Source organism: Colletes latitarsis, chromosome 10, assembly GCF_051014445.1.
Source record: "Colletes latitarsis isolate SP2378_abdomen chromosome 10, iyColLati1, whole genome shotgun sequence".
In the NCBI taxonomy this organism is placed as follows: Eukaryota; Metazoa; Arthropoda; class Insecta; order Hymenoptera; family Colletidae; genus Colletes; species Colletes latitarsis.
Genome location: NC_135143.1, coordinates 25,816,744 through 25,841,071, shown reverse-complemented (window position 1 = coordinate 25,841,071; position 24,328 = coordinate 25,816,744). Strand labels below are relative to the sequence as shown.

The 24,328-nt window shown below is 32.6% G+C and overlaps 7 protein-coding genes across 10 annotated transcripts; 3 read left to right on the top strand and 4 right to left on the bottom strand.

Moving 5' to 3' along the window:
• Positions 1 to 111: 111 nt before the first annotated feature.
• On the bottom strand, positions 112 to 2,220 carry Nd-39 (NADH:ubiquinone oxidoreductase subunit 39). Of its 2 annotated transcripts, none has more exons than XM_076774416.1 (7): positions 2,068 to 2,220; positions 1,686 to 1,894; positions 1,153 to 1,446; positions 901 to 1,067; positions 716 to 844; positions 457 to 646; positions 112 to 368 (listed from the first exon to the last, which is right to left on the bottom strand). In XM_076774416.1, exons 1-7 carry the CDS (start codon positions 2,105 to 2,107, stop codon positions 186 to 188), a joined length of 1,212 nt encoding a protein of 403 aa, XP_076630531.1. In that variant the 5' UTR covers positions 2,108 to 2,220; the 3' UTR covers positions 112 to 185. The 2 variants fall into 2 exon arrangements, with proteins under 2 accessions (XP_076630531.1, XP_076630532.1); XM_076774417.1 differs by having other exon boundaries at positions 1,694 to 1,894; positions 1,968 to 2,108.
• Positions 2,221 to 2,830: 610 nt separating this feature from the next.
• Nmd3 (60S ribosomal export protein NMD3) lies at positions 2,831 to 4,689 on the top strand. Its single transcript, XM_076775085.1, has one exon. The coding sequence runs from the start codon at positions 3,044 to 3,046 to the stop codon at positions 4,550 to 4,552; it is 1,509 nt and encodes a 502-aa protein (XP_076631200.1). The 5' UTR covers positions 2,831 to 3,043; the 3' UTR covers positions 4,553 to 4,689.
• Positions 4,690 to 4,724: 35 nt separating this feature from the next.
• On the bottom strand, positions 4,725 to 6,976 carry Xit (ALG6/ALG8 family glucosyltransferase xit). Its single transcript, XM_076775084.1, has 7 exons — positions 6,700 to 6,976; positions 6,312 to 6,584; positions 6,064 to 6,232; positions 5,798 to 6,007; positions 5,498 to 5,737; positions 5,288 to 5,433; positions 4,725 to 5,206 (listed from the first exon to the last, which is right to left on the bottom strand). Exons 1-7 carry the CDS (start codon positions 6,843 to 6,845, stop codon positions 4,804 to 4,806), a joined length of 1,587 nt encoding a protein of 528 aa, XP_076631199.1. The 5' UTR covers positions 6,846 to 6,976; the 3' UTR covers positions 4,725 to 4,803.
• Positions 6,977 to 7,287: 311 nt separating this feature from the next.
• On the top strand, positions 7,288 to 9,704 carry Pex16 (peroxisomal biogenesis factor 16). The gene is made up of 5 exons (XM_076774993.1): positions 7,288 to 7,764; positions 7,834 to 8,080; positions 8,207 to 8,480; positions 8,582 to 8,685; positions 8,766 to 9,704. The coding sequence occupies exons 1-5, from the start codon at positions 7,635 to 7,637 to the stop codon at positions 9,019 to 9,021; spliced, it is 1,011 nt and encodes a 336-aa protein (XP_076631108.1). The 5' UTR covers positions 7,288 to 7,634; the 3' UTR covers positions 9,022 to 9,704.
• On the bottom strand, positions 9,505 to 11,832 carry LOC143346672 (toll-interacting protein A). Of its 2 annotated transcripts, none has more exons than XM_076774994.1 (6): positions 11,513 to 11,832; positions 10,993 to 11,169; positions 10,744 to 10,877; positions 10,462 to 10,672; positions 10,097 to 10,267; positions 9,505 to 10,005 (listed from the first exon to the last, which is right to left on the bottom strand). In XM_076774994.1, exons 1-6 carry the CDS (start codon positions 11,558 to 11,560, stop codon positions 9,895 to 9,897), a joined length of 852 nt encoding a protein of 283 aa, XP_076631109.1. In that variant the 5' UTR covers positions 11,561 to 11,832; the 3' UTR covers positions 9,505 to 9,894. The 2 variants fall into 2 exon arrangements, with proteins under 2 accessions (XP_076631109.1, XP_076631110.1); XM_076774995.1 differs by having other exon boundaries at positions 10,468 to 10,672; positions 11,513 to 11,821.
• Positions 11,833 to 12,572: 740 nt separating this feature from the next.
• Twf (twinfilin actin binding protein) lies at positions 12,573 to 19,240 on the top strand. 2 transcript variants are annotated; one of them, XM_076774564.1, is made up of 5 exons: positions 12,573 to 12,940; positions 13,063 to 13,140; positions 13,226 to 13,885; positions 14,253 to 14,371; positions 15,116 to 18,294. In XM_076774564.1, exons 1-5 carry the CDS (start codon positions 12,916 to 12,918, stop codon positions 15,278 to 15,280), a joined length of 1,047 nt encoding a protein of 348 aa, XP_076630679.1. In that variant the 5' UTR covers positions 12,573 to 12,915; the 3' UTR covers positions 15,281 to 18,294. The 2 variants fall into 2 exon arrangements, with proteins under 2 accessions (XP_076630679.1, XP_076630678.1); XM_076774563.1 differs by lacking the exon at positions 15,116 to 18,294 and adding an exon at positions 18,581 to 19,240 and having other exon boundaries at positions 12,578 to 12,940.
• A 44-nt stretch (positions 19,241 to 19,284) lies between these two features.
• On the bottom strand, positions 19,285 to 21,424 carry 140up (RPII140-upstream gene protein). Its single transcript, XM_076774565.1, has 4 exons — positions 20,964 to 21,424; positions 20,629 to 20,883; positions 20,099 to 20,347; positions 19,285 to 19,524 (listed from the first exon to the last, which is right to left on the bottom strand). Exons 1-4 carry the CDS (start codon positions 21,131 to 21,133, stop codon positions 19,416 to 19,418), a joined length of 783 nt encoding a protein of 260 aa, XP_076630680.1. The 5' UTR covers positions 21,134 to 21,424; the 3' UTR covers positions 19,285 to 19,415.
• Between the last annotated feature and the right edge of the window lie 2,904 nt (positions 21,425 to 24,328).

Here is a 24,328-nt window from a genome sequence, read left to right as displayed (position 1 = left end):
CAATAAAACATCACTCTCGCGTTTGCTAATATTACAATAGTTTATTATAGAAAAATGTAATTAAATAATACAAGCAACAAGTTTAATGAACAAAGAAAAGAAGTACTAAAATTTGGAACAATGTACTCTTTATTTCAATAGAGCACATTCAGTTTTTACACTAATCTCAAATGATAATAAAAATTTCAATGCAAGGGAACAGTTTTTGGTGGTTTAGGTTGTACAATTTCTCCCAATTCTTCGGTATAGTAGCCGTAAAATTTATATGGTTTCAACTCCCAAGACATTTGGTCTTCCATGGCGATTGGTACTATGCCTAGATCTTCTAAAGTTGGTAATGATGGTATTACATTGTCACTAGTATGATCCTACATAAAAATTAATGAATATTTTTTTTTACCCTTTGAATTAATACACAATTTACATTAATTATAGAAGTCGAAGAACTACACTCACTCTTTCTAATATATCCCAAGTTAAACGCGTAGTAGAAAACACGTGATGTATAGGGCCATTCGCAGCAACTTGTAGATAGAACAACAGATTTGACTTTAACTCACTTACTTCGTAACCTATATTTTCGTGTCCATGACATGCTATGTCATAGAACCACCTAATTAAAGCCGCTAATGTGTATCGCTTTGGCCTAAATAAAAAAAAAAATAGATCTTCAATTTCTGTATGAGAAGTTAGCAAAATTGTTTATTTTACATACCCAACAAACTGGTAAGTTTTGCCAGCAGTCCGAGGATTTGTTACAATAGCAGCAATACCAGCAGCTACATCAGAAACATGTACTGGTTGTTTTTCTGTTACTGTTCCTTTTTTCCACAATGGTATACGCCTGTAACAAATTGAAAGAATGAGTCCACTAGTTAAATAATCATTAAAATATATTACCTTGCTAATCTTCTTACAGAACTCATATAATTGGTCATAAAATGATCCTCTTGTCCATATACGTCCGATGGTCTAACAATAGTAGCTTCTGGAAATTCTTCTTTCACTGCACATTCTCCTTGCCATTTTGTTTTAAGAATTTCAGAACCCTCGGGTAGAATCAGTGGCTTGCAAAAAAAAATAATATTTTGATAAAAGAAATTGTTATTTCTCTAACTTTAAATATAAACATAATTTAATTGGTGAACTTACTGTAGGATTCTCATTTGCATTCAAACATGACACATGAATGAAACGTTCCACATTATGCTGCTTAGCAAGTCTGGCCAAAGTTCTAGATGCTTCTACGTTTACATCCGACATACTAAAATTCTTGGTTGGAAAATCTCGACCAATTAAATTAACCACAACATTAGAGTATTTTATACTCCTGATTATGGACTCTTCATCTCTCAAATCAAAAGGATGAAACAAAACCTGCCCAAGATCTCCACACAATTTCAGAGGCATAGCAATATAACGCGTGCATCTGTGTGGAAGAATTAGCTGCAAGATAATTATTATCAACATGGTTTTAGCTTTTGCTTCTTATTTATGTAAACTACGAATCATGTCTTTGAAACTTAATCCATACACAACAAAATTAATAGAAATGAAGATTCTGCAAACCATGTACAGATATTAAAAATAAAAGTGAGCAAGGCTGACTTTATGTGAATAAAAAAAAATGGTGGTTCATTTGTCGCCGAACGTTATTCTTTTTAGTCATATAGCAAGTTACTTGCCTGCGTACCCAATTTCCCAAGCTGGTTACATACATATGGCCCAATAAAGCCAGTATTTCCAAAAACTGTGCATACTATTCCGTTAAAAGAGCTACGACCTCCCGTGCCTCTTTTCAAGCTGGCCGTAGTTGGATTCTTAATAATTCTTGGTTTCGAAGAGTAATCGCGGCTCTGTATTGTATATCCCACAGCGTACACATTTTGGTTTTCTGTATCACAAAACAGTTTGTCGTCAACGTTATGTAATTATTAGAATTATGGACGTGAGTTTACGAAACATACAACGTTATAAGATCAACAGTAGCACTAAAACGCGCGATGGATTATTATTGTCAAAAAGACATCGAAATAAGGGGACGAACAGCGTGAATAATAAACTTACTCGCTGTTCGTAACGCAATTTTCGGAATCCATGCCGCCATCGCTACGTCATTCGACTCCTCGACTGATTCTTTTACGTGATGACAAGAAGCGAGTTCAATAATTGAACTTCAATTATATATATGTTCGTAAATGCAACTCCCTAGTCACATAGGATTTTCCTATAACATAGTTCGCTATTTTCAACTATAGATGGCGTTTATTTTTTCGACCTCAAACCCTCTGGTGCTAAAAGGCCCAAGCTTGTCGAGAAATAAGCGCCATCTAGCGTTGCAGATAACGAACTATTCCATGACAAACTTGGGCGTTTTAGCACCAGAGGGTTTGAGGTTGTGGTGGATTGGTTCTTGCTGGGAGAGGCTTTTAATGTAAACTCGGCTCTGCGGTTGTGTTAACAAGATTTTTATTCTTACACGTGTTCTTGTAGGCACTTCCTATGTTCTCGTAGGCGTCGAACAGACTGGGCCCTTACAAACTCTCCGGGCCGCGAAGAAGAAAGGGGTGCGCCAACTTAAACCTAGTACTACCAACTAATGACTTAGATATTACTTAACCTAACTAAACTAACTAGACCTAGGAACTTAACTAAATGGCGCTTGCTACGCCTGTGACGTCATCCGCCACAAGGTCGAAAAATTAGCGCCATCCATCGTTGAAAATAACGAACTATTTCTCGAAAAAACGGGCGGTTCTCTCAACTCACGAGTTCACGTACGCATGATCTGGTATAGTGTGGGCAGTGCACCCGGTGCTCAATCTAGTACTCTGCGACTTATGGCATCTATTTCTGCCAGATAGGTAAAAATTACTTATTTTTGTGAACGCATTCTGTACAAATGCGTAACAAACGTAAAGTTAATGGTAGATTGCACGTGTTCAGTATTTGGTTATTTAGTGGATCATTTGTCATACATTTTTCTGGGTTCCTTTAATTTTGTTATGTTTGATAGTATATTGTGTATAAATATATACGGATAATGGAAGCACTAAACGATCCTGGTAAACAAGGAACAATGGTATTATGTTGCATTTGTGGTATTGGTATTGAACCAAATCCAGCCAATATGTGTGTTGCATGTTTGCGAACTCAAATTGACATTACAGAAAATATCCCGAAACAGGCAACGATACATTTTTGTAAGGGATGCGAAAGATATTTGCAGCCACCTGCAGAATGGATTCACGCGTCGCTAGAATCTAAAGAATTGTTAACATTATGTCTAAAAAAGTTAAAAGGTTTGAATCGTGTAAAATTAATCGATGCTGGATTCGTTTGGACAGAGCCTCATTCGATGAGGTTGAAGGTGAAGCTTACAGTACAAGCTGAAGTAATGAGTGGTGCAATTTTGCAACAAATATTTGTAGTTGAATATATAGTAAATCATCACATGTGCGATGATTGTCATCGAACAGAAGCAAAGGATTATTGGCGTACTTTGGTACAAGTACGACAACGGGCAATAAATAAAAAGACATTTTATTACTTGGAGCAATTGATTTTAAAATACAGAACGCACGAACAAACTTTAGGTATAAAACCTATTCACGAGGGACTGGATTTTTTCTTTGCAAATGAAGCAGCAGCTAGAAAGATGGTTGATTTCCTTTCAAGTGTTGTACCTTGTCGATATAATCATTCCAAAAAATTGATTTCGCACGATATACATAGTAACATCTATAATTATAAATTCACGTTCAGTGTAGAAATAGTTCCAGTGTCAAGGGACAGTGTAGTATGTCTTCCAAAAAAATTAAGTCATCAATTGGGAGGAATTAATCCCATTTGCTTTGTTTACAAAATGACAAATGCTATTCATTTGATAGATGTGTCAAGTGGACAAATTGCAGAAGTGAATTCCACGCTCTACTGGAGGCATACTTTTAATAGTATTTGTAATCCAAAACAGTTACTAGAGTATACAGTAATGGATATTGAACCAGTAAAGTTCAAGGATAGGAATTTCTTTCCAGGGCAGGGAACAATTTCCAATAAACATATGATAGCAGATGTATGGTTAGTTAAAAGTTGTGAATTAGGAATAAACAATAATTTAATTCATACACGTACACATCTTGGTCAGATATTAAAACCAGGTGACACTGCTTTAGGGTATGCCCTTAATGATAGTAATATTAATGATGAAAATTTTGAGAAATTGAATAAAGATTCTGTACCAGACGTAATTCTGGTAAAAAAGAATTATATGCACAATAGAGTTGCTCGCCGCAAAATGCGAGCTTGGAAATTAAAACACATGCTAAACGATGACGATGCAACGACTGACAACAACGATTATTACGAGTTCTTAGAGGACATAGAGGAAGATGCAGAAATGAGAAAAAATATAAATATTTTCCGAGATCGTTCGAAAATAATTCCAATGAATGCTTATGAAGTATCTGATCCTAATTGTCCACAAATTACTCTTGAGGAAATGCTCGATGACCTTACAATTGATGATGTGGAAGTACAGCAAGTCTTTTAAAGAAAACTTATAATAAAGATACAATAAAATAAAGGTTCCTTGTAAATTTATTAATTGTATGAAGAAAATGTTTTGAAAGTGATGAATGTTTGTATAAAAATTTAAACATAATAAACAAAACAAAATAATATTCTGAATCGTTGTTACGTAGTTATTTGGGTGTAATAATGCATTATTCTTGTTTAATTAACAATTTATTATCCAATTAAATTGATCCCGCCCCATACACACGGGGGACGGTTACAATGTTATTATTCTATTTTTTTTCTTTGGTCATTGATGTTACTACAACATTGTAAAAACATGTAATAGTAAAGCATCCAAGAGTAACATACTCCTACTGAACAATATATCGAAGTAAGGGCCAGAGGTAAAAATGGTAGTTTATTAGCAAAGATCAATTTGTGGAATATAGTCTCATATACTGTTAACAATGGTAGACTAATAATGTATATGTTTTCATGAAAATAAAGCAAACGTTGCTTGAATTTTCTAGACAATACTAGGAAAGATGCAACCATGTATGTTAGAAGTAACAATATTTTTAATGGTGTCAAATTGTTTGGATAAAGTAACGGTAAGAGCGCAGCGTGCCCAGTATTGCTTAAAATTAAAAATATTCTAGCATCATCTTTGTTTATCACAGCCAAAATGCTAAAATAAATACAAGAGTTGTTTGAAGATTATGTAACTTCTAAGCCAATAATAAAATAGTAATTTCAATTTTGATCTTACCATAATGGAATAATAGCAGTCAAAATAGCTTTCTCATGTACATGCCAACTGAACATGAATGAACATAAAGCACAGAGAACTATGCATTGTACAAACTGCTTTGAATTTGAAGTACAGTGTTTGAAAAGTAGGATGTATAATGCAGGCTGCAATTTGTATAACGTTTTGACAATGTTTAATATTAAAAATATTAACGTTCATAAAACTTACCAACATCGAGAAGAGAGTTAATAAAAATGTTACGAGTGGAGTAGGCGTTGGTAATACCATAAACGACTGTTCTTGTACCAAACCACCAGTCATTACTGCTAATTTCGTCATTTCGAGCCAACCTAATTGTTTTAGAATTATCGATAATACTTTATCTAGGCCTATATACAGTGCCCAGGCATTTGCAGCCCAGTATGCATGCACTAGACCTCTTTTAAATGGAAACAGTCTTGATAACACCTGAAAGAATAATAGTTAGTCACAAGTAATACTATGTAATATTTAATTAAAAAACTGTACCTGAGGTAACTGAAACACAAACGGACCAAACGAAATCACCAAAGTAATGGTAACTATGCTTCCAAGGAGAAACAGACGCTTAAAGAACTGACCGCTATTCATACAATATGATTTAAGCAGCCAGACTACAAAAACTGGTGCAACGTACAAATAAATGTGCTTCAAGTTTAGCAGTAGGGCAAAATATAAAGTTCCTCGTAAGATAGATATCTGAAAAGTAACTTATTTAATTTTTATTGGAAGGTAGATAACATTCTCCAATTTACCTGATTGTTTATTTTGCAAACATTTGCAATAGCTAATAATAAAATACCAAGTAGAAATCCATTATATTGGAAATGTATATGATCCACTACCAACAATCCCATGTTACATAGTGATAGAATTATAAAAATAGCATAGCTATCAAATGATGTACAGAATACTTTTCCAACTCTAAAATATAAACAATAAGGAGCATATTTAGCTATCAATTAAATAATTAAATATTATGTACATAGCTTTTGAGACTTACTCTCTTATTCCATAAGCAAACAGTAAATCCAAAAATATAACAGAACATCTTTGAAAGTAGATAGTATCCAATGAAGCATAGTTTAGATTTTCCACTTTAACTATCTCGGGATTGACAAATGCTGCTGCATGGCTAAGAAGATATTCAAACCATGCAAATAACGGCGGATAATCCAGAGTCCATTGTGATTTGGTATTAACGTACCATTCCTTAATCGGTAAATTGTGTGTTATAGCAAGCCAGTTGCGATGAACCTCGAAATCTGTGGAATGACTATAAATCAAATAAATTATACAAACTGTAGTGTATTGCACATAACCTATAATTTGATAGAACTAAATTTAATTTAGAAATAATAACGTATGTTGTCATATGTAAAGAAACATACTATGTGGGAATTAAAAGTATTTTGAGACACGTGACAAGAACAAAAACGCGCAAAACGATCCCATTTGCATCCCACTTCACAGATGTAGAATCTATTCTTTCTCTCTTTTTAAATTCAAAAACATTTTCTTTATCCGTAACGTTCATTATATTTTATATTGCATTTCACTTTGACACGTCCGAAACAATTCAAAAGACTTCGAAACGATTACCGGTGCTGCTTACAGATAGCGTGAACTGCTACTTTTGAATCACTCGTGATTCGATCACGTTCATTCCCAATCATGGTGACTTTTCACAGTGATTCGTGATCGCTTTTAATTGATGGCGAGCGTTTTTTTCACTTTTCACGAATTATGTCCTAAATTCTAATCTAATTTTAATCCTAAATTATTAGGAGAAAGAAAAGGAAAAATTTAAAGTGATTAAAGTCATTCCACCAATCGGAAGACTTTACACCTTGCGATAGATTCAGGTTGTGTTCTATCTGTCTTGTATCGTTTCTCGCTTGTTTTCTCTCTGACTCACTCTCATTTTATCTTTTTCTTACCTTTGCAATGCAGAATGAATCAGAAATAGTGGGGAAAGCGCGTAAGCTGTGAGCACTAAATGCGCGACGTATAAGCCAAACCAAGTTTTTGACGTATACATATTGGAGTTCGTTTCAAATAAAATTATATTAAATAGCAAAAAATTTAAACGTTCTTTATTGAATATAAAATGGTGAACATGATTAACGAAAGATTAATTCGTGAACGTTAATGATTTTAAAAAATAGAAGATGGTGTTTCATATTTATATGTTTCATCGGAAATAGCCTATAATATTTCCGTAGAAATATCGACCCTCGTTGATAGATATTGCATGTTGATAATTCAAGGTTGATAGTGATCGACTATAAATATCAGTTTCATTTAAATTGTTCGAAGGATCAAGATGATGCTCGATAAAGTGAATTCTTCCGTTTTGAAACTTATCGAACCGTATAAAAAATGGGTTATAGCAAATCCACAGTTACTGGCAGACTTAGAAAAAACTGTTCAATGTTTATCTTGCTTCACAGCTGGTTAGAACACATGTTTTTTAATAGGTTAATATATTTCTTTCAGTTCTTTAGCAAGTAAATACTTTCTAGGTTCTTTCAACAATTCCACGTTCACGTCAGAGTTTATTTACTCCTTTTCAAACCTAATAGTACTTTTTAATGATTTCTTAATGTGCAGTGGAAAATGTATGCATTTAAAATTTCCTCAATTTGAGTCTAAACTTAAAATTTGGCTGACTATCGTGGAATATACAGAAACATTGTTTGAAATTTCTGCTAAGAAATTCTGGGGGCAAAGTGGCAAATGGTTTATAATCATTGTAATACAAATATTTAAGTAAGTTGAGGGTACTTTAAAGATAGTATAAATTATATTATTTTTGTAAGGATATTTATACATATCAATGACAAATTCAAAAAAGATTATTGAGTTCAATAATATATAAGTGTAAATTATTACTAGGACTGTATTACGACTTCTGGTGATACATGTATACAAAGAACGCATAGTAAAACGTCCTCCAATACAACCACTTAATAGAGATATGCTAAACGAATCTAACGATGAGAAGTTACAGGAAGGATTTGTATTGAAACGGTCTGGTATTGTTGTTCGAAGTATAAAAGATACCAATTCAACACAAATGCGAACATGGGAACCTCTAACTTCTGTTATTAGCAATAATGATAATTTCAATGCTTCTAATGCATGGGAAAAGAAATTTTTGTTTGCAGAGGTAAAAGCATTATATAGTAAATCATGAAATGTTATAGGTGTCTATTAACTGATTTATAAAAATAATGCTCCTACCAATGTATCGATGACTTATGTTTTTAGGGTCTGTATATTATGAAACCGTTATTTCATTTGGGATGTGTATCTGTCACTGGTGAAAAACAATGGCCACCATGGTTATTGTCATTTGCTATCGATTTAGTTAGGTAGATGATTTGCTATTAATAATGCAGTAAAGTAAAAACTTATGTAATCTATTGATAAACAATGCAATTCTTTTTTCTAGTTTAAAAATATTTAACAATGTGGCAAAAACTGAGTTTCTCAGCAAAGAGGAAAAAGAGGAACTCAATAGACGAAGACTAGCTTTATTACTTTATATAGTTAAATCTCCGTTTTATGACAAATATAGTCGTTTGAGAATATATGCAGCTCTATCTGCATTATCTACTAAAGTGCCTTTTGCTAGGTTGATAGCAGAACCAATCAAAAAATATTTACCGCATTGGCAGAGCACGTACTTTTACATGTGGTCGCGCTAGTTTGTGAAATTATTATTTATGTATTTTTTAATGGTAAGAATAATGGTACAAAATATTATTTTGGGTTATAGATAATGTTTAAAAAATGATAATTGAAGTATAAAAGTGTAACAATTTTATTTGGAGGACTGATCGTTAGAAACGATATACATAAATGTAAGTTTTGGTATGGAAATGAAGGTGGAGGTAAAGAAAAATTATACGTAATTTGAAGAAGTATGTATGAATTTATAAATTTGTTAGTAAAGTTACAATAATATTCTGATAGTAATCAAAGCAACAGGAGGTATTTGGGAATATTATATTAAATACTTTTAGTATTTTATAATATTTGCTACTTAAAAATGTATATTAGCTTTAGGCGTTCCTGAACATAAGATTTAATTAATGCATGCATTAATTTTTTTGTACTGTCATCCTTTTATAAAAAATAAAATCTGAAAGAAATTTTTTTATAAATAAACGTAGAACAATTTCATTACATTTCTCCCGTAAATATGAACAATTAGCTGTTTAAGTTATACATGATTGTATACTGGCTGAAACGAATGATACAAGAGAGTAAGTGAAACAAAATTAGCTCTTCGTTTAACGAGTTTCTTTGTAAAATTCGTCCCAGAACACTCTGTATATAACAAAGATGTCAAAAGGTTCAAGAAATATATGAAACATTGAAAGTGGTATTTTCTTAGAAAATATATTTCCCTGCCCAATATGTTTTACGGACCTCCTTATTAAAGTTCCTAAATATTAAAATACCATAAAATGCATGACAATAGCTAGCAAATATATTACATTTTAAAAGGAATACAACATAGCGGAAAATACAAACACGGCCTTTAGAATTAAATATAGTAATTTATAAAAAATTACTTATTCGCACATTTGCAACAATGAATTTATAGTTATATTTTTTTTCCCGTGATTCGCGTCGTATACCGACTTAATCACCTCTTTATCCACGTTTGGAAACATTTCTGAAATCTGCAAATAATATATTCGTAAAAATTGTCATAATAAATACAAAAAAATCAAATCTGTACATTCAATAGGAACTGTTATTTATAAACGTTACCTGTTTTAATTCAATTTCAGCATTTGGCATAGAACTGGGAACAACAGGTAGAGCTGCAGCCGCGGGTGGTGTCGTATAAACATTAACCGGTGCATACTGTGACACGCCGAATATTGTCGATGACGGAACCCTCATGACTGAAGGTGCATTCATATACGGGTGGCACTTGGTCTATTAAAATATATACACAAGTTGACTTTTAACACTTTCTGGATTAATCATTGACACTAGATTTACAGAACTCGGAAATTTATATTTTGATGTAATCATCAACATAACAGGTTTTAATAAAAATATGCGTAATCAATATCCGTAAATTTAGTGTTAATGAAATGCATATTTTTATTTAATATATCGTTAATAACCTTTACCGTATAACTAAAAACTAAATTTATCATCCCTTCTTGATTATCTCCCTGTTTCCCGCTAAGCATGCACCAATCTTCATGTGTCTCTCCTTTTTGAAGAACCTGTGGTGGAATATCTATATGGCCCCATGCAATCAATTCGTCCATAACAAAAGAACACTCATCATAAATTTCTACATATATTTGTGTAACTCCTGGTGGCAAATAGCTACGATAATAAAAAGAAAATACATATAATTAAATATATTTGAAAATATATTTATTATTTAAAATGTATACCAGTGAATAACTTTATTCCAATGTGGATTCTTTGCTCCATTCGAACATGTATGTGTCTCGTAAATTGAATGACCCACTCTCATTCTCACATAAGGATCCATCCTTGTCATTCCATAGTTTTTCACTAGTTTAGCCTATAGGAAGTTTCTTTTTGAAATTACGAATAAAGTGTTATTACAAAATACATGTATTGTCGTTTGACAAAACTAAACCCAAATATACACATGAAGACAAAAATCTTAAGATTACCTGAACAATTGTTATACTAAGTCTACCGACTACGTGTGGTTCATGCATTCCAGGCATATTTTGCATCTGTAATTGATGAAGCGCAAGTGCAGCTTGCTGATCTGCTGCTTCTTGCTGCTGTTGGGCATTGCGTTCTTCTACTCCAAGGAATCCTTGTGGAAGTGGACCCAAGAAGGCCTGGTAAATTTAATTTTTCTTAAATAATTATTTTGCATTTATAATTGATTGAATGAAAAATATAACGTAGAAAATGGAATATTTATCTTGGTTATTTAATTTTATTACTTGGGTATAGTATCGTAGGAATAAAAATTTGCGAAAATCGCGATTTATATATTATGGTACAAATGTGTATTGTGTTCATTTGAATCATCGCACGTTTTATTTTAATGTTTATAACAAATCGTACTAGTACTTAGTGAGCAATTTGTTCATCATTATATTCGCTCGAACAAAATGTAATTGCAACGTTTTCTGATAAATGTATCGTAATATTATCATCATGAATTGCTCTATTTACCCGTTTTTTCCATTCTTCGTATAAATCTGATCGCTTTTCGGTTTCCATAATAAAATTATCCGAAGCTTCAATGGACTGAAAAATTTGTTTACTATTTACGATACGACGTCTGCTCTTTCACTATAAATGAAACCTGTCAAACTACACGGTTTTATCATGCACCTAAAAAATTATAACATACATCTGACACGGTGACAGCACGCCATCTTAGAAATTTCTAATAAAAAGAGGTCACAAATGAGACGAGCGCTTTTTGAATGGAATTATGTTCAAATTTCGGAGGCTAACGAGTATAAGTAGATCATTATAGGTATTTGGCCAGGCATTTTTATAAAAGGAAATGGCTTTACACATTGAAATTTGGATATTACGTTTTATCAAACTGTTCCTCTTGATTTTTTTAAACGAATGCTTCCTATAAAATGACGAAAACACATTACCTATATATAATATCGTTTTATGATCACACAAATATATCCATTAAAACTTTCATTTGTTTTACGTGTAACAAATGAAAAAATAAAGTACTACAAAATAATACAATCTACTTATTATATGCAAAGAACTTAGAATATCGTAAATTTTACGCACAATATTTATAATATATTGTCCTGGTGTCTTAAATTGGTCAGTAATTGGTACATGTATTTTAATAAACTCAAGGCCAGTTGAAGGTCTTATTATAGTTCGTTGATATCCATTCCAGGTTCATCATTCTTAATTAAACTATAATATCATAAGAGGAATTCTTAAATGATGAATTTTAGGACAACAAAAAACGATGAAGTTTTAAATACGGATGATAGGGTACCCTTTGAACATAGAAATAATAGAATCTGAAATAACAGTACATTATGTATTTAAAAAATTGTGCAAATGATTGAAATAATTATATCTTTTAATGTTTAATCATCATTAATGAAAATACTTATTAATTCGCGATTAAAAATAAATAAAAATACAGTTATGTTTGAAAAACAAAGTTTAAAGAAACAGTGAACATAACAAAAATGATTATTTGTCGTAAAAGCCGCGCGGAAGCCATTTTACAATTGAGATACAATTATCTGTCGTTCTCTCTTTTGGGTTACAAAATATTGTAAACTGAAAGCATACTCAGACTCTGAGTCTCAGAGTTTTCTTAATAGATCGTTGATCAGTGTTTATTAGTATGACGTCTCGATTCTTTGTTACCGGGAACCTCTCGAAAGTTTTCTTCTAAACAGGTCTCAACGTTCAGTTTTTTGATTTCGGGTTCGTTCGATTTTTGTCTCGCGTTCTAGTCATTTACACGCTCTGTTTGTGGTAGTTCTTCTTCCGCCACGAATCTCGAGGGTGCAGGACGACAAGATTTTGTATTATAGTTTCGATAAAAAAAGCTTTTAACGAATAATACACGAATCATGTCACACCAGACTGGCATAAAAGGTATCTATTATCGTACCATAATTATAAAAAGTGGCAGGGTTTGATCTTTTGAAGATTCTATCGAGACATTAACCTTAATTCAATAACGACGTTAGGGCTATCTGATGATTTGTTTATTTCAGCGAATGATGCTCTTAAAAAATTGTTTGCCAAGTGCCGCGATGGAAAAATACGGGTCTTAAAAGTTTCGATAGAAAATGGTAAATTTCTTTTCCAAGTTTTTTTTGGTACTTAAGTCGACGCATACAATCTTTTGTAAATAATGGAATTTTCTTTTTTTCGTAGAAGAATTAACACCTGCTGCTTCCTCGAAACCGGCGAACAAGTGGCAAGACGATTATGATAAAATGATCAAGCCATTGATTGTAGAGAATCAGCCAGCTTATATTTTGTATCGTCTCGATACTAAATCACCTGATTCTGGTTACGATTGGTTGTTTATATCATGGTCACCTGATACTGCCCCAGTTAGGCAAAAGATGCTTTATGCATCGACTAAAGCTACTCTGAAACAAGAGTTTGGTACAGCATCTATAAAGGAAGAGTTGCATGGTACTATACCCGAAGATATAACGTTGGAAGGTTATCATAAATATAAAAGAAATGATGCGGCTCCTGCCCCGTTAACTACAGCGGAAGAAGAATTAGCAGAACTTAAGAAAAACACAGTTACTACAGATTATAGTGTAGAAACAAGACATCAAACATTGAGTGGTGTTGCTTTTCCTGTAACAGACGAATCTAAACAGGCAATCGTGGAGCTTGGTAAAGGCATGCATGAGTATGTTCAATTAAAGATTGATCTGGAAGAGGAGAAAATACATTTAGTTACAGCTTGTGATATTTCATTGGATAAACTACCAACAAAAGTTCCATCTGATTCTGCCAGATATCATTTGTATAATTTTAAGCACACGCACGAAGGAGATTACATGGAGTGTATAGGTATGTAAAACAAATAAGTACAATGACTAAAATAAAAAAATCAGTAACATGAATTACATCATGTTAGTAATTGAGCATAAATTTAGTCAAAAAGTATTATAAAAATATGTTAATTACAAGAGTTATACTGTCTTATATCTATTTAAAAAATCATCTTAATCATTTTATTAGATTAAATACTGATGTTTATTAAGATTAAAAATACTTGTTACATGCAAAGAAACATTTTGACTGAAATTGCACTCAGTTACTGAGTTATTGGTATTGCTCATTTAAACATTTTTTAATATTTTCATGTAAAACATTACAATAAATTTATTTTAAATGTAATGATTTTTCACTGAATAATGTTGTTTATACATTGCAGTTTTTATATATAGTATGCCAGGATACAGTTGTAGTATCAAAGAAAGAATGCTCTACTCATCTTGTAAATCACCTCTTCTGGATCTCATTCAATCACTCGGAGTGAACATTACAAAAAAAGTAAGTAGATAGGAAAGTTAGGTAATTATTTAGAAAATGAATCATCTTATTGATTTTGATAAGATAAAAACTTGTTACTATCAGAGACAATAACTCGAAAAAATTTTTTTCCTATACATCTTACTGCTGCTTAGTCTTTGTTTCTGAAATTATCTTTTAATGAACAACAGCTCAATCTGTTGTAGATTACTCAATAAGGTGTCCTTGATAACATATGTTGTGGTCAAAGGATTTCCCTGTTCTATAATAAATAATTACCAAAGTTTTTCTGAAATACCTTAAAAACTAAAGCCGAGCGGCGATTATATGTATAAGGAAAAGTTTTTCGAAATTAAGGTGCCGTTTTCTAAATAATTACTGAAAGTTATTCTTAATAAAGACCATTTTCGTTTTACTTATTTTCTTTTCATCCGTCCACCTTGCGAGAACACGTTAACAGTGGTAAGCAATACTCGTACATTGCACGAGTATTCGTAAAATTTTTAATTAAATTTATTACCATATGTATTTCGTTTTGCTTAAATTACTTTCTCCATTATGTATGGGAACTATATTTCATGTAAAATTATGAAGAAATTGCCAGGGTATCGCCTATCAGTATTTATCAATGTTTCTTACAGTTGTCATATAAAGCATCTTTGCTGTATACTTTGTAGTATTTCTTACTTTTAGTCTTTGCTCGTCTATGTGCATTAACGCTGATATTAAAATATTTTTTTTTTGTAAAAATTTGATGTATCCTAGTTGGAAGTAAATAGTGGTGAGGAGTTGGCAGACATGTTGGAAGATCCTCCAACCATAAAAGAAACAGCTGCAATAACTCCTGCAACTCCATCAACGCCCTATGCCCTCACTCAATCTATACCAGAGAAAAAATCAAAACAGAAGCGGTCTTGTGTCTTGAGTTAACCAACTCCATGCATTTTGCTGCCATTACTCTTAAATGTTTCTCGCATATTGAAGTACATGCGGTGTTTTTAACATTGGACATCTTCCTTCGTAAATTCTGAATTTGTGATAATACGATATTAACATTCAATGTGTTATTTAATATGAAATGATATAATGGGTTTCCAATACTTCAATTAGCACATATAGTTACACTTGTTCTGAAGTGATTTAAATAAGAAATCTAATGCGTCTTACAGAGATAAATTTTTATTAATTAGCGATATTTATTGATATTTAGTATTAATTGGTCAGAGTGATACGTATATCTATGTAGCAAGTCAGAGTAGACCAGTGTATTTTTCTAAATTTTAAAAGCAAAATTCTCATGTTAAGACCTTATTGAAATGTCTTTTGACAACTACGATAAATTCTTGATAAATATGATTCTATAAAATGCAGTTCTTGTTGATCCATAAGTACTGTAATGGATGATTGTTCATACATACTGGGAGTACCATAAAAATGCAATGAGATTCAGTTACTTGATATTGAAAGTGAAGCCTTCTACTGGATTTTGCATTTTTAATCGTGTGTTCCGACGACTAACAAAAGCAGAGTTTGTATGAAAGTTTCATGAAAATAATATTTCTGCTATTATAGTTCCTTTATAGTATTTCTTTAATATTTCATGTAATTTCTATACTCGTAACGCTTACTTCTCGAAAATATAAAAAATCCAGTGAGTTGATTGTGTGAATTAGTTCCTAGTCCAATGGAAAGTGATATCTATTATAAGTCTCATTTTGTATTAGTAATTTTGTTAAGTAAAACTCGAAGGCTTGACTCTCAAATTCATTCAAACATTCGTATAGGAATGAGCGATATAGACTAGAGCAGTGGTTTCTAAACGTTTTAGAAGGTGCCCCCCTAAAAAAAAAAGAAAATTTTTGGGCCCAAGATAAATGGTAGATTTAAAGTGATATAAGAAAAATATATTCAAACAGTTGTTAAATTCTGATGATCGATGTATTAATAGAAAAAACTGTTTAAGGTTTCCGCACCCTTTTACGTAAAATATTTTCTTTCACACTCTCTTTAGGGGTCACGTCCCATTTTGGAAAACACTGAACTAGAGTGTTTCAGACAAATATCTGTGGTAACCTGCATACCTTATGTGATTATTAGAGAGTTAGGGAAAATTCCATGTGCCCTAGCTAGCTGATGCCACTTACCTAACTTCTCTGCATAATATAAATACAAGAATAATATAGCAGACAAGTGATAGATGTGCAAAATCTACATTGACACGTGGATATATTTTCTTTGCACACAATTATCATTTTTGAATGCAAGCTAGTGATAATACTAGTTACTTTATATACATATTAAATTATATATCATGTTCTATACTATATAAATGATACAAAACATTAGATTCCATAAATATGTGTATGAAGACTGATCCTGGTATGTCCCATTGGCTGTATAGCTAAGAAATCGCACAAAGTGTTCAGATTCGTATAGATAGAGAAAACACTTTATATATTCCTTCCATATCTTCCAATTATTTATTACTTATTTATTACTTCGATAATTCAAAACATATGCAACAGATAAGGTGAAATTTTTAATTAACTTGTGTGTTCTTAATGTTTTAAGAGAAAGGAAAAAGTTTATGTGATTAACAAATTACGATTAAATAAGTTAAATCGATCAATTAATGTTGCACAGTCGATTGTGATATGTTGTCAGTATCGTCAAAAGGAAAATGTATTTTAAAATTTCGTATGAAAACATTCCTTGTGTATAATGTATAGCAAATGGGACTAGAATCTGATAGCGAGCAACACGATATTCGAGAGGCATTCTATTTTTTGTGATCTGTATTTTTTTAACTCTGGTAGCTTTTTATAAACTTTTTAAAAATTTTCGTCCAAGATACAAACGAACAATTTACTGAAAGAGTTTGGCCTAATTTTAACGAGAGGAATGATAATAAAGTGCGCCAAATTCTTGGTGTTAAACAATTTATGCACTGTATTTGCTGTAACGAAAATACTAGCAAAATGTTAATTTGTATTTTGATTTTAAATATATTTGTTATACAGGGTGAGGCATGAACTAGTCCCCACAATTTTTCAGCCTCTTTCGACGATCTGACAAAAAAATGTTTTCTGTCGAAGTTAATCAGTATTTAACCGACAAGAAATTGCAGTTGCTTAAATTTAAAAATAAATTGATTTTCGATAAAAAAATTAAGGTCACTGTTATGGTATCTTTAACTTCATACTATTGTAGGCGACGTCGAAACGAATTCAACGACCTGCTACACTATGACCTTCAGATGACATTGAAAGAAAAATTGCCATGAATCGATTGCCGCAATATTTGAAATTATTCGGCGAAAAATGTAACAGTGACCATAATTTTTTATCGAAAATCAATTTGTTTTTAAATTCAAGCAACTGCAGTTTATTCTCGAAAGGGGCTGAAAAATTGTGGGGGCTAGTTCGTGCCTCACCCTGTATATTTGTTTTGATCTAGAAGTTGGGCTCGAAATGTAAGATTTCTAAAAATATTAAATATCGTTTATGGTTGGAATCTTAATACAGGGCACTCATAATTTATTAGTTCTATATTTTTTTAATAATTTCGTAAAAACTATTCTACCTTATGTTCCTATTTACTGGTCTTCTATATTTACACGTAGAAAAATATAGAATTTGGCACACATTTTTTCCTATAGTAGCTACAAAACGTGATGAAGAAAATCTTTGTAAAATGCTCAAAAAACTGTTAACAAAAATGTGTTCTGTGTTTCGTAACAACGCACATTATAGCCTGGACGTACTTTAGTTTATAATATTGTACCAGGCCTATTCTGTAAGTTTCTAGTGTAATTTTAATTTCAATCTGTTAATACATAACTGTAGGTTCATTACGATTGAATAAATTGTATATCTTGCCAATATTAAACACGCTACAAACAATAAAGCATTATGCAATTTAATCTTACAGTTTGTTGTTTTAATCTTCATTGAGTTAATATCAAACACATTCGAATCTTCAATTTTCTTGTTATTGTCATCAACTATGATTTATCTGTATAGAATTTAATAGGTCTCTAAGGAGCGCGGTGTGATCAATCCTTGGACGGGTATGTAACTATGATTAAGACTTTAAGATACGTTTTATTCAGCTTACAGAATAGGCCTATGAATTTTGAACTTTTGTCTTTGATTTCTTGTTTTGGTAATTCATACTTTTCTGGTTTTCAATAATATAATAATTGTCCTTTAAAATGTGTTGATTGTATAGCTTGAAATAGATGATGGAAGAGTACTAACTGAGGGATTTTTGCAAGAGGAGTTACATCCAAAAATCAGTTTACATCAGCCAAAATTCGCAAAACCTAAGGGTCCACCAAACAGAGGTGCAAAACGTTTAACCAAGATTCAAGAATTAGGAACTTCGGAACAAGAGATTTAAATAGATATTTTAAAAATTTGTTGAATTATGCTAATGAGATATATATATATGTGCATAGAGATGTATAATGTGATCCTTTTTTGATCGATGAATGTGTCTCCTTTTATCTTGCTTTTCTTATTACCAAATAGTATTATTCATTTTATGATTAAATACGATGTTTTATGTATACATATTACATCATAAAAAGATAAGACACAGAGTTTCTCTCCTTTGTTTGGACATCAGGCCTATTCTGTAACTATAGCTGTAAACTGCATTACATTTTGTATTTGTTTGTACATGTTGTACATGTATTTGTTTGATATGCAAGAGTATTATCAGGGTGTAAATAAGGAATGTTTATAATAACAATTTGAATATATTATGCGATGTCCGATTTATATTTATTCAATTTACAGATAATTTATTAATTTGTAATGATATGAAATGTAATTTGAAAGTTTGTTCTTCCCTCGTAAAATAAAAATCCCATAATATAATCAAAAATTAACATTATTCTTTCTTTATTTGATATTGCAGTACATTAAATATTTTGTTATGTAATAATCGACGTAGTTTAATAATTATTAAATTATTGAGATATTATACAGATTAATGCACATATGTCACTTAAATATATTAATTTGTTATTACTCGGTAATGAAATATTTTTTAAAATTTTTTACTTTTTATTGTCTTCATTTTTCAATTCTGTTATTAACTTGTTTGTGTCACCAACCATGCCTATTATTTCACTATTTATGTAAGCTTTTGCCTGTTTAGTTACTGCTCTAAAATGTAAAAATTAGTTTATGATATCAACATTTAAGAGGAACTTTTAATTTATAGGTCTATCCAGATTGACAGGTAATTGTCTACATTCAGTTTATGGGCAGGATCTGGCGATTCCCCAGACTGCTGTTGAACACTATTCATGGACAGTCTGTGGATAATTGTTAGGGGTGTGCGAGAATCCGAAAGTTTCGAGATTCTCGAATTTTCGGGATTCTCGAAATAATCGAGATTACTTCAAGTACTAAACATGCAATCATACGTTTGTTTACATCAGGTCACACGATTCCTAGAATCCGTGTTTCCAATAATTTTACGAAAACTGCCAGAAGAAGTTGAAAGAATGTTGTCCATCACGAATTCTTTTCAAAAGTCTCAAAAATTTTCCGGGATCTCGAATTTTTTGGGAAACCCGATTCTTTCGGGAGTCTCGAAATATTCGGGAGCTCGACCCGATCAGATTCGACCTCATCCCGATTCGTCCCGACCATCGGGTTCTCGCACACCCCTAATAATTGCCCATCAATCTAGACTGGTCTTAAAAAGATATCAGATTATGTTGCAAGCACTTACTCCTTTCTTGATTCCATTAGTTTGACCTCTAGATTGTATATGCTCTCTGTGTTAAATCCAGTTAGATACAATGTCAATAATGTTACAGATCCATACATAGAACCAAGTATTGCGCCAAAAATGCTACCAGAAATTGCTCCTCTAAATCCCATATTGAGTTTAAATAAGCAACCGGTTAAAGCACCAGCACACGTGTAATTAATCATGCTCTGTTTGCCTCTGTATACTTGTAGACAAACGAATGTGCTCCTGACAGAAAACATTAAATAAATTTGTGTTTATATAGTTGTTTTGATACGTTATATCAGTGCTTCCCAACAAGTGCAATGTATAGCACACTGGTATGTTGTGACAAGAGTGTAAGTGCACCGCAACAAGAATTAATTTTATTATAATAATTTTTTATAATATTGATATAATCTCTACTAATTGAAATGGTATAACATATAAATGTTGACCTCTTCTAATTGTGTCTATTGTGTTGTAAAAAAAAGTTGGGAAGTACATTATACAAATATTATAAATCTTACTGGAATAGAAAACAAAAAGTTGCTATTTTCATAGCTAAATTTCCACCTCCTTTGAAAAATTCACGTACGAAGTTATATCGTAATTGTTGTTGCGCATCATATACATTCTGAAACTTGGTAACTTGATTTTCGGCTATGAAACTTGATGGTACTAATTTTGATTTCATTGTACCACCTATTAAAAATCCACCTATAAGGCCAGATGTAGTTATGTTTATGATACTTAGCATCTCTTTGGACATCTCACCATTCTCGCTACAAGAGGTAGAATTACGTTAGTTTTATGCTAGAAGAAAATGTTATTTTTATCAACATTTGAATAGAGGCAATCTTACTTCAAAGAAAACATCTTTTTTACTCTGTCCATACCAATTTCCCCCCGTTTTACAGTGAGATCTTTTTTCTGATCATCGGGAGAATTTTCTTTTAAATTGAACCAGGAAAGTGGAATAAGATTCGCAGAAAGTAACCTTTTGTTTATTACTGTATGCAACATCTTGTACATCCTAGTTACAAATCTTTAGGTTATGTTACGTATAGTAATTGAACCAACAACTGTGCTAGTGGTTCAAGTCATTATAGAAACATTCTTTCGTCGATCATTTTCATGAAATTCAATTATAACCATAAATATTATTGTGTATTTTTGGCCTTGTCTATTTTTGGAAAACAGTCTAGTACTCTTAAATTTTATCATGAGAAACTCTGTTAATTATTATTAGCTGTGATCTGGAAATTTGTGGAACATTGTTACCATTCTCTTACTATTTTCGTGTCACTACCACCGTTATCGATTCAGGATAGAATACGAATTTTGCGCTCTTATCTTTTGGAATTAAGATTAAAGAAATAATAATTATTTTCGTTGTATAATATTAATTTTTATAAATATTAATATTTGTAAAATACGGTTACTATTAATATTTGTGAAGTGTCTATTTAAGAATCAGAATCACAGTATTTCCTATCCTCTCAATTCAGACCTTTTGTCTTTCCATTAATTTCTTAGTACTTATAATTCCTCATAACGTTATAAATATAACCACTCCAAATATTATTTTGTCTAATCAATTTTTCTGTCTAATAATTCAATTAATTAGTTATAAACGATTATTGGAAGCGATAGTTATTTGAATTGTCGCATTAAAAAATTCCGAAATTCTTGGCGTCATCTATGAACGAAGCTTCTAACTACTAAAAAGTTATCCGAATTACCGACTTACTCTAGACCCCATTACCATTTCCGTGTCACTCGCAACGTTACCAACAGATTTAGAAATGAACACAAGAGGAAGTGAGACAGAAAATGAAATTACAGAAATTTTATTAATCGATTAATTTCATTGGAGTAATCAATCGATTAAGATTATTTAAAAATTTCAAGATTATTAAAATACCTAAGGATGTATCTCATCGATACGTACACCGCAACTCACATGTATTTACGCACACACTACAGCTGCTGCCCATTAATTTTTCGCTCGGTATGGCAATTGTTCGAACTGATGTACAACAAGACACGTATTGACAAAAATTAACAAATAGAAAATGAGTAATACTACAGATACGGAAGTTATACTTGTGTGTCTTGATAAATCTAAAAATATACCCCTCCATTTACGCACACCAATCCACAGCCATGTGTACATGGGCTTAGGTGCTTTGGACAGCTTCGGGAATTCAAAAAAGAAGGCGAATGCGAGTCTTTCTTTCTTGCTTTCGAAACAGCTGAAATCCGATTTGTGTCAACCTGCATACGATTTTGAGTCTCAACTGCCCAGGCATTTTTATTTTCCAACCCATGTATACCTATTACACATAAACGAGGTAAAGAATAGACCCATCGTTAGGGGGATGAACGCTATCGCTGTACCATGAGTGTCTTATAACATGAGATACACTCTTCCAAAGTGGAACAAAATGTTAAAAAGATCATGCATCAAATTGTAAGAGGATCCTCGTAAGAAAGCTTTAATCTTCGTAATAGTTTTAATGGGTCGATGATCAACAATGACTAGCTTATGGTCACTGGTGGTCAACAGTGAGATCATCAAGGTCAGCGGTCCAGTGAAGATCCAGAAACGGTCAAGAGGTGGGACCAATCGAAATAGTGTTCTCTAGACCAAGCGGTTCTTAACTCTTCACGTTGACACTGTCTCCCCACTCTTCGACTTCCCCACTGGAAGGCTACCGCTGGACAAACATTCTTCAGTTCCCCTGGAGCATCCAGGGGAATCGGGTCTCGCGGGCCGAAGTCAGGCCATTCGTGGAGCGGTGACCACTGGGTGGACCAGGAGTGACCAGGAGTGACCAGGACTGACCAGGGCTGACCAGGACTGACCAGAACTGACCAGAACTGACCACTACTGACCAGTGCTGACCAGTGGAGATCCGACGACTGACCACTACTGACCACTACTGACCAGTGCCGGACCGTGATGACCACTGGTAAGAACTATTTAAAATTGCTCTCCCCACTTCTATTTTGTCGTTTGATACCAATTCAACGTTATGGAACTGTCTAACGCTTTTGCTAAATTACGAATCGTTTCTTATGTTACAGCTGGACCTCTGGTGCTGCTTCCTTGGTAATGGTAACTAATGCTCAACAAGTAGTAAGTTCACTTTACTTGTTTATATTATTGTCACAAAATTGACCGGTTTATTTTATTTGTTTGGTCATAATTCGGTGTTGTTTTACTGTCCGGTTTTATCTGGTTATTATGTTTTCCTCCTCTATTTTTACTTCTGATTTATTTTTTGAATTGACATAATTGTGTTGGATCATGTACCATTTTTGTTTCCATATTATTTTATGTATTTTGTTTGTATATTATTTCATGAATTTCGATGTCATTAATTAGAATAAGATTTTTATTCTTATTCTATTTCGCTAAGATATTTTGTTTGATTCTTGGGTATTTTCATTCTTTGATTTCATCGTTGGATTTTCAATTCTGCGTTGGATTTTCAATCTTTGTTTCTGTTCGTCTTTGAAGTTTGTATGGTTCTTCGGACAATTTTTGTAATCATTCGCTATTTTACTTCGACTTTATACTCTCATTACGCAAGTATAGGTAGAATACTTTGTTCCTAACATGTGTAAATTTTGTACATTTCCTTAGGTAGGTCTAGCATCGAGAATCTTACAGATTCTCACTTTTAGGTACATCAAGGTATTTATTAAATTTCCTTTCGTATGTCACTAATATGGGTATCAATTTTAGTTTCAGATTATTCGCAGGGACATCGAGGGAGTACGCCACATCCGCCGAGGGACATTTAATTCTAAGTCGGTTAGATTTAAGCTTCGTCGCGAATCTTAAAATTAACGTCGAAGATTTCTTTATTCTATATATTTCTGCGTTCTATCAAGCAATTATTCAATAAGTAGCTTCTCGTTTTCTCGTTCCCTCGTTTCTTGCTTCGGTCACCACTGTTTCATCGATTGAAACACGTGATCGGCCGTGTATCTGGTCCGAAAGATCTAATCGCCTTCCCTTGGTAAGCTTGATTGAGGGAAAACGGCACTTCGCTGGAAGGTGTGGAGTTTCCGTATTCTGCGGAAACGCATACCTTCCAGCGGAAGTCGACTCTGTCTCAGGTACTCTCTCTTTGTCAGACAGCCTAAGTCGGGTCCTTCGGGCTCCCGGCGGGTTGCGTTGGAGAAATGGAGACCTCGATTCGGAGTTGCAGTTCT